We start from the raw sequence: 15288 nt of genomic DNA, 5'->3' as shown, positions 1-15288 counted from the left end.
TGGATTCTGAACTAAGTGATTCAAAACAGCAAAATAAGTCAATATTACCCACCTCTGAAGCAACAATTGAACAGCATCCTCACCTCTTTTCATGATTTTCTACATTTGGAGTCATTTGGAGAAAGCTTAGCACCGGACCCAGACACTTTGTTTTTTTACCCATTTACAGACACTGGGGCTTCGTAAACACATTAGAGCGGTTTCCAGAGCAAACTCAGAGAACATTGCCTTTAAAAGGCATTCAGACTAGTCAAAATGTGATTAGAAATATCTGGAATATAAGTGTGTTTTATGTGAGCCATACACACTCACCCAGTCACACACACACACACACCTGTGGGCAGTTTTACACTCTCCCAGTTACAGTATTATGCCTCATAAGCACATTTATGAAGCCTTATGAACACTGGATTCAGGAACCAGAGAAAGATTGTGCTGAATGTCCCATCATGCAGTGCAGCATAGCCAGGGTTAAGCGTAGCTGAAAGCCCTAGCTAAACACAGCCAGTATTTTATCTTTACACATTTTTGCAAAACAGCAGCATTCAATGGTAGTGATTAAAACAACCACAACTGTCAACAAACAACTGATTTAATATATTCTTCAACTATTTTTTGGAAGGCAGATCGGCATTCAGGAAAACCAAGTGTCTCAGCTTGGAGGGTTGGAACTTGCTTGTTCTCTGATTGGTTGAATGACAAGCCTTAGAAAAAAATGGCTCGGTCTTAGACGGTCACTTACAAGAGCCGGCTCTTTGAACCGGTTTGTTCGCGACCGACACATCACTAGTGTCTGATCCACTTGTACCAGCAACACACCACCAGTGTCACTGCAGCGCTCAGAATGATCCACCACCCAAGTCATGTTGTGAGTGGGTTCTGAACATTGAAAAAGTGGGTGGAGGTATGCAAAGCAACAAACAAAATACATATTTTCAATGGAAATGATCAAGTGGACAATGTGTACAAACAAAAGCAGGTAGCTTTAATGTGTTTAAATAAAAAATAAAAAAAATAGATAGATAGATAGGGTGGTGGTGTTTTCAGAATCACTCGTCGCAAGGCAGGAACACATCCTGGAGGGGGCGCCCGTCCCTCACAGGGCAACACACTTTTGAGTCACCAATCCACCAACCAATGTGTGTTATTGGAGCGTGGGAGGAAACCAGACCACCCGGAAGAAGCCCATGCAGACACGGGGAGAACACACCACACTCCTCACAGACAGTCACCCGGAGGAAACCCACACAGACACAGGGAGAACACACCACACTCCTCAGTCTTATTGACACTAACTTTTATTAAAAAATAAATATGTTCTTGCTGTCTCCTGCAAAGTCATCATTTTTAAGGATGGGTTTTTCTGGAAAGTGATGATATGAAAACTACTCCTTGCCATCTACTGGTGGAAAGGTGTGGACCGCTGAACACAGTCAGTCAAAGCTGCTGTGGTAGAACACCATTCTCCAGAAGCTGTATCCATCTCCAAGCTACAGGAAATAAAGCATCATCCTCAGAAAGTCTCATATTTGTCACAGTCCAAGCCTAAAATTGTTCTAGGATTAAAACTAGTGTTTAAGGCGTAAAGAGTCTTCTTCTCCCATCAAAGGTCCATGAGCATGCGAGCTTTGAGGTGTTTGATTTTGAGGGAGTAATACTCCTCCTGGAGCTGGAGGACCCGTTCCTGACGCCGGAGAACTGAGATTTCCAGGTCTCTCTTCTCAGTAGAGGGCGCTGGCGAGGAGGGAGTACTGATGGGAGCATTTTCCAGACAGAGCGACATCTCATTCCTGTGACCGACAGGAAAATCTATGTCTATGACGGGAGTAATCGCAGTCGGGACAAACTTCACATCCATCTGAGAGTCCTCCTCGACAGTTGTGTTTTCTTCTTCAATTCTGGGAAAATAAAACACGCACAAAGTTTTAAAAACTTACAATCCAAGGACTAGTTTGAAGTAGGTTTTGCATATTATGCAAAATAGCAAAAATCAAAGTAGGTGGGTCTTATAGGTTCTTAAGACATTTTTTGTAGGAACTCACAAAATACTCACACACACTCATGTTTCTCCAATTCACCTACGAACGTGTGTTTTTGGTGCGTGGGAGGAAACCGGAGCACCCGGAGGAAACCCACGCAGACACTGAGAGAACACACCACACTCCTCACAGACAGTCACCTGGAGGAAACCCACGCGGACACGGGGAGAACACACCATACTCCTCACAGACAGTCACCCGGAGGAAACCCACGCGGACACGGGGAGAACACACCACACTCCTCACAGACAGTCACCCGGAGGAAACCCACGCGGACACGGGGAGAACACACCATACTCCTCACAGACAGTCACCCGGAGGAAACCCACGCAGTCACGGAGAACACACCACACTCCTCACAGACAGTCACCCGGAGGAAACCCACGCGGACACGGGGAGAACACACCACACTCTTCACAGACAGTCACCCGGAGGAAACCCACGCGGACACAGGGAGAACACACCACACTCCTCACAGACAGTCACCCGGAGGAAACCCACGCAGACACAGGGAGAACACAGCACACTCCTCACAGACATTCACCCGGAGGAAACCCACGCAGACACAGGGAGAACAGACCACACTCCTCACAGACAGTCACCCGGAGCGGGACTCGAATCCACAACCTCCAGGTCCCTGGAGTTGTGACAGAGACACTACCTGCTGCTCCACGCGATCACCCACAGTGCAGTTTATGATGATGTTTTATATACAATACTGTACATTTATTTAGTGCCATGCTCTTTGCACAGTACAGCAGCAATGTACCAGCATGTCTATTTTTTCACTTGCTCATAGTTTACTTTAGTTATTTTTCTAGTTTACGCATGCATAAATTACTTTACTGTGTTTTGAAATGTTTAGTACTTGTGTGTTAGAGGAGGACAAGTAAAGTAAGAACTCCATTGTACAGTGTAATTCACTCAACCATGCAGTGGGACAGAGGCATGTTTACCACTGGGTCACATTTCCTGGAACACTTTTTAAATGTTTGGGGACTGAAGATCCTAATTGTTGCAAATCTTTGCTCATTCTTGCTGTAAACAAGACTCGGACTGCTCAACAATCTGTCATTCCCTCCAATGATTCTTCTTCAATCAATCAATCAATCAATCAACTGTTCCAACTAATTTTATTCATATAGCTATTTTCAAGCAAATTAAACTGAAGCTCGCACTTCTTTACATGTGATTGACAAAGCATTAAAATAAATTATTCAAACAAATTACAACTAAAATGACAAAATGTATAGTACAAATGAGGAAATAATAAACGATAAAATATTAAAATGATGGTTTAAATGAATCTATCCATCCATCCATCCATTATCCACCGCTTATCTGGGTCCAGGTCGCAGGGGAAGCAGTCAGAGCAAAGAAACACAGACCTCACTCTCCCCAGCCACCGCTTCAAGCTCCTCCAGGGGTATACCGAGGTGTTCCCAGGCCAGTCAAGACAAGTAATCTCTCCAGCGTGTTCTTGGTCTGCCCCGGGGCCTCCTCCCTGTTGGACATGCCCGAAACACCTCACCAAGAAGGCGTCCAGGAGACATCCGAACCAGATACCCAAACCACCTGAACTGGCTCCTCTCTACATGGAGGAGCAGTGGCTCCACTCCGAGTCTCTCCCGGATGTCCGAGCTCTTAACCCTATCTCTAAGGGAGAGTCCAGACACTCTGTGGAGAAAACTGATATCAGCCGCTTGTACCCGCAATCTCGTTCTTTTGGTCACTACCCAAAGCTCGTGACCATAAGTGAGGGTTGGGACATAGATTGAACGGCAAATCGAGAGCTTTGCTTTTCTGCTCAGCTCTCTTTTCACCACAATGAACCGGTACAGAGCCCGCATTACTGCTGTCGCTGCACTGATCCGCCTGTCAATCTCCCGCTTCATTTTCCCTCACTCGTGAACAAGACCCCAAGGTATTTAAACTCCTCCACTTGAGGCAGGATCTCACTTCCAACCTGGAGAGAGCACTCCACACTTTTCCGACTGAGTACCATGGACTCGGACTTGGAGGTGCTGCTCCTCAGCCCTACCGCTGCACACTCGGCTGCAAACTGGCCCAGAAAGAGCTGGAGGTCCCAGCTCGATGAAGCCAACGAGACCACATAATCCGCAAAAAGCAGACATGGAATCCTGAGACCACCAAACCGGACACCTTCCGCCACTTGGCTACGCCGAGAAATTCTGCCGAGAAATTCATAAAAGCTGAGAACAGAGCCGGTGACATCGAGCAGCCCTGACGGAGTCCAACTCCGACTGGAAACCAGTCAGACTTACTGCCATCTATAAGAACCAGACTGCTCTGTTTATACAGGGACTGGATGGCTCGTAGCAAAGAGCCCGGTCCCCAAACTCTACTTCCTCTGCGGAAGACGTGCTGGTGGGATTGAAAAGATCCTCTAAGTATTCCTTCTACCGCCTAATGACGTCCCCAGTCAAGGTCAACCATTCCCCACCCCCACCATATACAGTGTTGGTGGAAAACTGCTTTCCCCTCCTGAGTCGCCTGATGGTTTGCCAGAATCTTCTAGGAGCTGACCGAAAGTCGTTTTCCATGTTCTTACCCAACTCCTCCAACACCAGAGTTTTTGCCTCAGCGACAGCCAAAGATACGAGCCGCTTGACTCCTCTGTACCTGTCAGCTTCCTCCGGAGTCCCCCGAGCCAGCCAGGCTCGAAAGGAGTTTATCTTCTGCTTGACAGCCTCCCTCACCCAGGGTGTTCACCACTGAGTGCGGGGATTGCCACCCCGACAGGCACCGACAACCTTGCAGCCACAGCTTCGTTCAGCCGCCTCAACAATGGAGGTCCGGAACATGACCCATTCGGACTCAATGTCACCGGCCTCCCCCGGGATGCAGTCGAAGCTCTGCCAGATGTGGGAGTTGAAGATCTTTCTGACAGGTTTTTCTGCCAAACTTTCCCAGCAAACCCTCAGCACACGTTTAGCCTGCCAGGTATGTCCGGCATCCTCCCCCGCCATCTGATCCAACTCACCACCAGGTGGTGATCAGTTGACAGCTCAGCACCTCTCTTCACCCGAGTGTCCAGAACATATGACAACAGGTCCGATGATATGACTATAAAGTCGATCATCGAAATGCGGCCTAGGGTATCCTGATGCCAGGTGTACTTGTGGACACCCTTATGCTCGAACATGGTGTTCGTAATGGACAAACTGTGACGGGCACAGAAATCCAATAACTGAACACCACTTGGGTTCAGATCAACAGGGCCATTCCTCCCAATTACACCCCTCCAGGTCTCACTGTCATTACTGACATGAGCTAAATTCCCCCAGCAGAACAATAGAGACACCAGAATGAGTGTTCTCCAGCACCCCCTCTAGGGTCCCCAAGAAGGCATGGTACTCTGAACTGTTGTTCGGTGCATAAGCACAAACAACAGTCAGAGCACTTTCCCTAGTAAGGACCCATATATCATTCGTAAAAGTTGCGTGCAATCGATTTTTTTTTTTTAATACAGTGTGTTTCTATGGGGCCTGGGGGCCTATTAAAACTTACCCGCCCTAGGGGACCCCAAGACCGGGTAAAAAACTACCTTAGGGACAACTGGGGACCCTAAGACCCCGGAGCTTAAGGTAGAACTGAGGAATTCCACATTAAAAAAGTTAGGAGTTAGGGGAAAATATGTCGTAAGCGGATGGGCCTTCCTCAGATGTCATTTAATGGATTTCTATGAAGCCTGGGGGCCTTGTTAAACTTACCCGGCCTAGGGGACCTCAAACCCACTTAAAAAACTGCCTTGGGGACCCTGAGAACCGGGGCTTAAGGTGTATCTACGGAATTCCCCCTTAAATAGTGAAGAGTTAGGGGAAAGTATGTAGTAAGTGGAAGCTACTTCCACATTGTTTGATATAGTGACCAATTAACAAAATAGAGTGACCAATTGATAAGATACTGTATGTGGGGTGGGGGTCAAGGGGGTCGACTGGACACTCTGAGTGACCAGAAGTGACCGGTGCAAATGGTGTTAGGAGTTAGGGGCAATATGTTGTTTGTGGAATCAGCTTCCAAATTGCTAATATACCTGTTTCCATGGGGCTAATTAATGTGTTTTTTTGGAGCCATGCTTTGAGCGAATGGCTGTCACATGGCATGGTTTAATTTCCTGTGCTTGCCTCTTGCTCCCTCTTTCTGATGTTAGTAAGCCATTTTGGTGTGTAGGTGTGCAGCAGAGAGTTAGGCAGAGAGAGAGAGAAAAGATTTAATTCCAACTTCAGCCGGAAGTAAACAGTGTTATTCAGCATTATTCAAGTAAGTTATTCAAGTAAGTTTATGTTGCTTTGTACAGTATAAATGTTTAATCTTAGTTTGTTGTAAGTTAAAAAACGTTTTTAAGCGTTTTCTATGGTCTTTTTGCTTACATGCATGTGTAGGTAGTTTTGAAAAAAGTCAGTGAAGTAAGTTTATGTTGCCTTGCACAGTATAAACATGTTTAATTTTAGTTTATCATGTTTAAAAAACGTTTTTAAGCGTTCTCTCGGGTCTTTTTGTTTAAATGCATGTGTAGGTAGGTTTGAAAAATGTGAGTGAAGTACGTTTTTTGCCTTGCACAGTATAAGCATGTTTAATTTTAGTTTATCATATGTTTAAAAAACGTTTTTAAGTTTTTTTTGTTTGTTTGTTTAAATGCATGTGTAGGTACTATGAAAAATGTGTTTTTATCGGGGCCTTTAAGGTGGATCTATGAAATTCTACCTTAAAAGAGGTATTACCGTGTTAATAACTGGATTTGTAGTTAGGGTGTTAGGGGAAAGTATGTTATTAGTGGAATCTTCTTCCACGTTGGTACTTTAATTGGTTTTTATGGGGTAGTTAAGTGGGAAAAAAATAGTTTTTTTTTTGGAGTCATGCTATTGGTCGACTGGCAGTCAATTGGTCTCTATTGCCTGTCTTTGTCTCTCTCCCCTGTTAGTCGGCCATTTTTGTTTGTAGTGAGAGCGGAGAGAGAGAATGGATCTATCAATGTCTTCTGCAGGAGAGAACAGTGAGTCAAGTAAGTTTATGCTGCTTTGTGCAATTTAAACATGCTTAATCTTAGTTTGTTATGTGTTTAAAAAACGTTTTTAAGCGTTTTCTGGGGTATTTTTGTTCAAATGCATGTGTAGGTAGGTTTGAAAAAAGTGAGTGAAGTAAGTTTGTTGCCTTGTGCAGTATAAACATGTTTAATTGTAGTTTACTATATGTTTAGAAAACGTTTTTAAGTGTTTTCTAGGGTCTTTCTGCTTAAATGCATGTGTAGTTACTATGAACAATGTGTTTCTATGGGGGCTTTTAAGGTGGATCTACAAAATTCCACCTTAAGAGGTATTACAGTGTTAATAACGTGTTAAAAATTGTTTAATAAGTGGATTTATAATATGACACAGAGTTAGGGGTTAGGGTAAAGTATATCTTTGTGTAATTAGCTTCCACATTGGTAAAATATTTAAAATAAAAATGATTATGTGTGACTTGTGCTTTGTCTCAGGTGTCTTTTAGTGCATCTCGGAGCCAGGTGTGTAAAAATGTCCCAAATATGGTAGGCTATGAGTTATTTAACTTTTAATAATAATGTATTTTAAACTTTACACTAAAGTATTTTTTTTTTGTTTTAGAAGCTATACTCCAGAAGTATTCGGAGAATCTCGTAGGGAGTGAGTCGGGGAAAAAATTAGAAAATGGAAAGACTGCCATCTCCCAGATCCGTAGATTTCTCATCTTTGCTGGGGAGGGCCGTCTTCTCAAAGGAAATTTTGCTTTCTTGAGAGATCATGAAAGCATTAGGAGGTAAGCTAAGATTTTATTTACAAAATTCTATTTATATAAGTATATTCTCAGTGACTCATTTCTTCTTTGTCATTTATTTTATTGTTTTTCAGATGGGTGGTGCCGCTTAAAAGAGATGAGTTCAAAGTCACAACTGTCAGGATAATGCTGTTGAACTTAAAACAGTTTTTTGTTTACATCTGCAACTTTCCAGGCAGAATCACACAGCTTAGCAGTGGGGATATTCGGTGGCTTGTGATGTCTGTTGAGCAACAACTCCATGAGCTGCGGTCTGGGCTCACGGTTCACAGACAAAGTGTGAGAAAGCTGTTGTCAAGCAAGTGTTGTGGAATACTTTAATTTCTAAAAAAAAAGTCACATATTACGAATTTGGAAGGCCTTCCACAAACCACATGGTTTCCCCTAACCCCCTAACTTATTTCATATTGGTTGATGCATAACTTGTATGACTGTTTTTTTTGTTCCAGAAAAACTAGTCAGAAAAGAAGATCTGGTAGCATTCAGGGCGGAGGCCCGCAAAATTATCCCCAAGAAGCTAAGTAAGTGTCATCCTATAAACAAATACTTCTCTGCTTTTGTAACAACTTATGTTGGAATGTTTTTTTATTGTTATTTTTATTTTATGTGTAGAACGCCTTTGTGAGTCCCCCAATCATTTCACTCTCCAGATCTTTGGTCTGCTGGCTGGATATTTTATTGTCGGTACGGGTCACCGTACAGGTGTCCTGACAAACATGACAGTGGATGAGGTAATGGCTGCGGAATCGTCAAACGGCAACATCTTGATTGAAGTAAGATTTTACATTGAAGTTATTCACCATGTTGACTTGTGACTTGAGTTAATGCCAATAACAATGTAATAATGCAATACTTTTATATTGTATCCAAAGGTGACTCACCACAAGTCTGCAGGAACGTACGGGTATGCGCAGCTCTCTATGCCAAAAGAAGAATATGAATGGTTCACTACATTGCTCGAATTGAGGAGTAGATTTGAGGGAGCAAACTCTCCTTTCTTCTTTTTCACGGCCTCCGGTGGGAAGCTGGTTAAGATCCTCCTCCTCTTCCAGCAGGAGTGGCGGCGGATGGGGTTTCCGCCAATTGAGAACCAGCATGGTCCATCATGTAAGTATGCATTTATTTGTCTGATAAAAAGAGAACCCTGTTAAGTATATTGTGGTTTGTAACTTGTTATTTCTGATTTAGACAAAGAACCTGCCGATAGCGAAGAGGAGGAAGATCCAGAAAGCAATGTGCCACTCAGAAGAAGTTGCAAACAAATTCTATGTGCCTTTCAACGACCCACTGGAGGCTGCAGAGGTGGCCGCTCTGCAGCTCTCTGCAATTGTGGAGTTGCATAGTCCAATAATCCACTCGTCACCAATTTCTCAGTCATCACCAGACCTAGCCACATTGACGAAAAATAAATTTATTTGACACAGAGTTGTCAGCCACAGACCAAGAAAAGGCCTGCGATTCATCTTAAAATAACTGACTCTGGCTCAGATGAGAACACTGTTGGGTTGTTGGATGCAGCCTCAGCCTCGGCATCTGGTACCGCTGGGGGCAGTAATTGAATATTTGGCTTTTTTTGTTTCTAAAATGTAAATAATTCACACACACACACTACTTGTAAATAATCTAATAGTAATAATTGCATAGTATTTTATAAATCTTAATATAATAGCTGTACAATTTTTACTTTTTTTTACAGCTGTTGTTGTTATTAGTAATATTGCACAGTGTTTTAAAAATCTTAAAGTAATATAAAAGATATTTACTTTTTTTTTACAGCTGTTGTTGCTGTGAAATAGAAGTGTGTTTTGTACTTCATAAGTTGTCATTATTTTTTTAGTAGTTCTACCTTAAGCCCCGGTTCTCAGGTTCCCCAAGGCAGTATTTTTTAACTGGGCTTGGTGTCCCCTAGGCCGGGTAAGTTTGTTATGTTCCCAAGCCAGGGGTCCCCAAGGTAGATTTGTACAAAGGCTTGTGGTCCCCTAGGGCGGGTTGAGTTTCACGAGGTCCCCAGGCTTGATATGACAAATGTGGAAGGCCATTCCGTTTATGACATATTTTCCCCTAACTCCTTACTTCTTTAAGGGGGAATTCTGTAGTTCTACCTTAAGCCCCGGTTCTCAGGGTCCCCATGGAAGTATTTTTACCCGGGTTTGGGTTCCCCTAGGTCGGGCGAGGGAAACTATGTCCCTGTTCTTGATCTCTTCATCTCTGTCTTTATGGATCACTCTTTGTCTGGCCCATCACCTAGGACCAATTTGCCTTGGGAGACCCTACCAGGGGTATTGTCCCTGACAACATAGATCCTAGGCTCACACAAGAAAGCAAACCCCTCCATCACGTTAAGGTGGTGATCCGGGGAGGGGTAAATGAAATGAAGCCATTTAATAATAATAAAAAAGATAGACAGACACTTTTTTGATCCCAGAGGGAAATGCATCCAATAGCTATTCCACATAAAATAATAAAATATAAATTAACAAGTAGAAATATAAAATATGAAAATAGAAGTATCTCACAGTGTGATGGAGGTAGTGCAGTTAACCAGTGTAAACTGTGTAAACCAGTTCAGTACAATACAGTTATAACATCAGCAGTGAAAATACTCAAATATATAGAGAGGTATAACAGCCTATAGCAGAGTCACAGGATTATTACTCGATGAGATGTGTTATAACAGGTATACAATATTATATAAATTAATAAAAAGGTTTAGTAGAATAAAAAAGTAATTAAATTGTCATTACATTGACACCTAGTGGCCCGCATGTTTCAGAGAATCCATCCAAAACCTAATTTAATCATGGCCAAGTAGAGGACCCACTCTTTGGAGCATAAACTGCTTCATTCAGGCACGACAGAGCAGTTGGGGTTTTCATCTCCTGTGGATGGGACTTTAGATTAAGTTTAAATTTCCAGCAATGCGTGGAGCTCTCCTTTAATCATCTCCAACACAAATAATGTGATTTAAAATGAATAAATGAAGAAGTAAGAAGGGCAAGAACAGTAAACAATGTACCTGTCGTTAAGCTCCGCCTCCTTTTTTTGTAATTTGAGAATTTCCAGCACAACTTTAGTGACTGGACTGATGTGACCTGCAGTGAACAACAAACACACATACACACGCTTAATGGATGTCTGACATTGCCTAACAATACACAAAGCATTTTCACACACACAAAATGTTTGAACACATCTGTTCAGATGTACATGCTGATTTTTCTAATGTAAATAATTGTATTTTTTCCCACTGATCAGTATGGTCCGACAGGAAAAACGTACAGGAAAAACCGAGCTGGATCTGGCCCCACTTTTTGTTGGGTTGGAAAGTTGAGGCGGAGCTAGAATCAGTGCCCATCACTGATTGGTTAAACACAGTTCAGTCACAATAACACAAGCTGTCATTTATAAACCCCACTGACAACAGTCTTTGTTTATCGCTTCTGTGGAAAGAGACACAGGTTTGAGTCGCTAACAACTGAGAATAACAGACTGCTTTGATTGTTTGCCTGAGGAGGACACACCCCTTATCTGTGTATGGTCAGAGGAGCAGGTCCAGATTTGTGTGCCATAATTATTAATTATTTCAATCGGCAACACCAAAGCACTCACCAAGTAAATCCTAGCAACCACTAGGAACCATGCTAACAACCTGGAAACAGCTCAGCAGCCAAACCCACTGTAACACCATAACAACCACCTGGGAAACTACAGCAGCTTCCTATCACACTTTTAGAACCACCTAGGATACCTTGAATGTTATCATGGAAACACCCTAGCAACCACTAGACATACCAAAGTAATTGCCTAGCAATCACCTTGGATACCAAAAAACACCTAGCTACACTGTCCAATGGGAAAGTCTTTTTTGTAAGACACATTTTACTTGAGCCTAAAATGAGAAATCCTGTTATGTGGAAAAACAAAGCAGGGATATTTCACAAAGTAGGATTTCTCCCATAACCAGATATAGTTAGCCAAGGGCTGGACAATAATTCAATCAATATATATTGCAAAATAAAATTTTTTAATAACAATGATATGAATTTTAAACACATTTTCAATAAATCCGTACACATTACTTACAGCATCTGTCACTGACGGTCATTAGAGGGTACTGTTATCAGTCTAGCAGTCAGGTTTAAAGTTAGTTTAAAAAATATTTGTCACGCCCTTGTCCTGTCGCGTCTGTTTTCCCCGCTATGTGCTCACTTAGCACATGGCTCTGTTTGTTATTGTTCATGTCCCCGCCCTTGTCCCACCTCCTTGTCAGTGTCCTCATCAGTGTTATTTGTATCCGTCCCCCTCGTTATCTGTCTCAGGTGTGTCTTGTCTGTGTTATGTATTTAAGTTCCCTTGTTTCACTACATGTTTGTCGGTCACTTGTTTCATTTCATTCCCTTCGTCTTGTCCTGTCTTGTCTGTGCTGCTTCTTGTTTCACTTCCCAGGTCATGTTGTTTCTCTTTCATTGTTGCCATGTCATGTTACTCAGTCTGGTCTGTTTGTCTCTGTCGTTTCCTATGTCATGTTATTAAGTCTGTCTGTCGTGTTTGCTCTAGCCCTCTGTTTAGTTTCGGATTTAGCACTGTGTTTATGTTTAGCTTTAGCTATCTGTGTTTATTTAGCTGTCTAGGTCTCTGTTAAGTATCTCTGTCTAGGTCTGTCTGTCTTTCCCGTTTGCTTTAGTTCTCGGTTTTATGTTTAGTCTGTCTAGCTCTTTGTATTTTAGTTTAGTCTGCTTAGCTCCCTTTGTCTGTCTCTGTTAGCTCCCCGTGTGTTGCCTTTCTGTTGAAGTCCTTTTGTTATTTTGGTAAAATAAATATAACTTTCTATAAGTTTTAGCCTCCGTCAGTCCACCCCTCGTTCCTGACAATATTAATATTGACAAAAGATCTGGCTAACACACCAAGGGTATCTTTTTAACCACTGAAAAAAAAAAAAAAAGATACATAAATAAATAAACCCCAGATGTTGAGAGAGGAAGTTGTTGTGGGTGTAAATGTAATCCCTTGTGTGTACTTCCTGACCTGTGTGTGTCTTCTGTGTTAGCATAGCCTCTTTAGCCTTGGCGAGCTCCACGAACCAATGTCTCTCACACTCCTTGCCGGTTCGGGGGACGTCCGGGTGGGCGGTGGAGATCTCCTCTGCTATCTCGTCCCACGCCCAGCGGCGAGTGGAGGCGACCTCTCTGCATGAGTGTCTCCCGGTCAGCAGGTCCTCCCTCCTCGCCTTCACCAGCTGCACCAGCAGCAGCTTCTGTTCTGTTGACCAGTTCGGCTTCCGAGGCCTCATCAGGGCTCAGCAATCAGCTGAAGAACAGAAGAGGCTGATCAGTAATCAATTACAATCTATAGATGATAAGTTTGGATATCCCCTGCCCTTTTTTTTTACAGGTTTAGATCACTTTTAAAGCAGACATAATTAAAAATAATTTAACTGAACTCTACACAATAATAAATAATTAATTAATTCCTATTCTTTACTGGTCCATCACACATTCACACCCGAGTGTGTGTGTGTTTTATTTATATATATATAATTTCCACAAAATAGAGGAAAGATTTATTTATTTATTTTAATGTATTTAATGAGTATTTGGACTTTTAAAACCCTCCCTGTGCTGTTAAAAACCCACCCTTTGCATTAGACAGTCATTCTATAATGTTTTTCAGCTGGAACTACATGTGATATCCTACCAGTTTCTTTAATAGAGTCATTCCTAAGCTGTGATTTAGCGTAAGTAAATTTCACTCAGATGTGGACATGAACAATACATGTACTGTACATAAGAAATACTTATAAATGATATATTTTGTCACCTACAGACCTAGTCTAATACATGTAAATAATAATAAAAAATACTTTTAATTTACACACCATAAGAAAATTATATTTTTAGGCACCTAGACTGCGATATAGCGGCCATAAGCCCCTTGAAAGAACCCGTGAAAGATGAACTGCGAAGTAGCAAGGGATTACTTAGGGTGACCAGACTTCCTCCTTTACCCGGACATGTCCTATTTTTTAAACTTAAATGTCCGGGCGGAATTTCACAAACGTCCGGGATTTCGTTTTTCTAGAGCTTACATAGAACTTCGAGAAGTTTTGTTCACAAACTAGTCCTGCCCTCCTCTACTCCGATTGGTTCGCTTGAGTGAGAAGGGGGCGTGGTACAGTAGCCTAAAATCTTCTGATTGGACAGTCTGACTGTAGAGCTACCGTTATTGGTCGATAACCTTCTCTGTAAACATTTAATTGGTCAGTCTGCACGTCAGTAGTCCTTGTCTACGTCAGGCAAAGCTCATGTACCTACCCTCCTCTCGAGCAGCTATGCCTAAACGTAAATGTAAGTTCTCAGATGAATTAAAAAAGAAATTCACATGTTTTCCCATGTGTAGCAAATAAAGGTGTAAAGGACCTAAAAGCACACAGGTTCAGCTAAGAATACAACAACAGGGACAGCTCATCACTTAAATATATATATATATATATATATATATATATATATATATATTTATTTTTGTGAATAATGCTTAAATGGAAATTTAAGAAAATTGCCTCCAATTAAAATGTGCATCTTTTTTCCCTTCAAAGATTCACTGAATTTTTATCTATAACTTTAGAAATAAAGCAGCATAATAAATAGCAAAATAAAGTAGAAATAACGTAGCAAAACATTGCTGTAAAAATCCCATATTTATTAGTAATACATGCATTAATGCACTTGCTGTTTTTCTGCTTTTCAGAATTATTCCTCAAAATAAAAACAGTAGTTCGTTACTGGTGTGTCCTTTTATTTTTATTTGTTCACAGCGTCTGCAGCAATGCAGCACAAGGTGTGCCCTATTTTTAATAAAACATTAAAGGGAATGCATGCTCTTAAGCCAACATGCATGCTTAAAAATGGAACATGTAAAAAACAAAGACTTAAAACATAAAAATAATTGCTAGAGGCTGCCATGTACCGTTGTCAGTGTTTAGGAATAACTCCTAAGGGGTTAAAATCAATCCTATGTTCATTTTTTGCAGGGTTTTCAGAGTCTGAATGTAGTTTTAAAGACTAGAGACTCACCTTGGCGGTTAGAGCAGATAAAAAGGGTTGTAAAATCTATTTTTTAAAAGAATATAATATCTTTTTCCAGCCTACATCCGCTGAGGAAGGCGAGGGTGAAGTATGCGTCTTTATTCTCCCGCTTATTGGAACTCTCCGTTCCACCTTAAATGGTGCAGGCGCCCGAAAGCAATGGTAGCATCATTTAAGGTGGAACGAAGAGTTCCAACAAGAATCGGGCGAATAAAGAAGCCGACTTCGAGCATCGTCACGGGAAGTGGAGATTTTATGTCTTTTAAACCGTTTTTTAAGGCATTTGTAGTTCTTTGGCGCTATAGAAACGCTGCGGCGCCCTTACGATGAATACTACATTTCCCATATTG

The 15288-nt window shown here is 41.9% G+C and overlaps 2 protein-coding genes and 1 long non-coding RNA gene across 4 annotated transcripts; 2 read left to right on the top strand and 1 right to left on the bottom strand.

Annotated features, from left to right (window-relative positions):
* Positions 1-1047: 1047 nt before the first annotated feature.
* si:dkey-6e2.2 (uncharacterized) lies at positions 1048-15170 on the bottom strand. Its single transcript, XM_066665420.1, has 4 exons — positions 14927-15170; positions 12882-13163; positions 10873-10948; positions 1048-1898 (listed from the first exon to the last, which is right to left on the bottom strand). Exons 2-4 carry the CDS (start codon positions 13144-13146, stop codon positions 1604-1606), a joined length of 636 nt encoding a protein of 211 aa, XP_066521517.1. The 5' UTR covers positions 13147-13163; positions 14927-15170; the 3' UTR covers positions 1048-1603.
* LOC136692213 (uncharacterized) lies at positions 6202-7717 on the top strand. The gene is made up of 4 exons (XR_010801929.1): positions 6202-6323; positions 6985-7065; positions 7540-7590; positions 7667-7717. It is a non-coding gene; the product is annotated as an uncharacterized lncRNA (long non-coding RNA).
* Positions 8193-9458, top strand: LOC136692211 (uncharacterized). 2 transcript variants are annotated; one of them, XM_066665419.1, is made up of 5 exons: positions 8193-8377; positions 8469-8629; positions 8729-8760; positions 8882-8963; positions 9045-9458. In XM_066665419.1, the coding sequence occupies exons 1-5, from the start codon at positions 8284-8286 to the stop codon at positions 9273-9275; spliced, it is 600 nt and encodes a 199-aa protein (XP_066521516.1). In that variant the 5' UTR covers positions 8193-8283; the 3' UTR covers positions 9276-9458. The 2 variants fall into 2 exon arrangements, with proteins under 2 accessions (XP_066521516.1, XP_066521515.1); XM_066665418.1 differs by having other exon boundaries at positions 8729-8963.
* Positions 15171-15288: the final 118 nt, after the last annotated feature.

The sequence above is a fragment of the Hoplias malabaricus genome, chromosome 3 (assembly GCF_029633855.1).
Source record: "Hoplias malabaricus isolate fHopMal1 chromosome 3, fHopMal1.hap1, whole genome shotgun sequence".
In the NCBI taxonomy this organism is placed as follows: domain Eukaryota; kingdom Metazoa; phylum Chordata; class Actinopteri; order Characiformes; family Erythrinidae; genus Hoplias; species Hoplias malabaricus.
This window is presented reverse-complemented; position numbering and strand designations above follow the sequence as displayed.

Coding starts and splice junctions, on each gene's coding strand:
- LOC136692211 (XM_066665418.1), top strand. CDS start 8,284: ATGACTGTTTTTTTTGTTCCAGAAAAACTAGTCAGAAAAGAAGATCTG. Junction 8,378..8,468: donor AATTATCCCCAAGAAGCTAA/GTAAGTGTCATC, acceptor TTTTATGTGTAG/AACGCCTTTGTGAGTCCCCC. Junction 8,630..8,728: donor ACGGCAACATCTTGATTGAA/GTAAGATTTTAC, acceptor TTGTATCCAAAG/GTGACTCACCACAAGTCTGC.
- si:dkey-6e2.2 (XM_066665420.1), bottom strand. CDS start 13,146: ATGAGGCCTCGGAAGCCGAACTGGTCAACAGAACAGAAGCTGCTGCTG. Junction 10,949..12,881: donor AACACAGAAGACACACACAG/GTCAGGAAGTAC, acceptor TGTTCACTGCAG/GTCACATCAGTCCAGTCACT. Junction 1,899..10,872: donor GAGGCGGAGCTTAACGACAG/GTACATTGTTTA, acceptor TTATTTTCCCAG/AATTGAAGAAGAAAACACAA.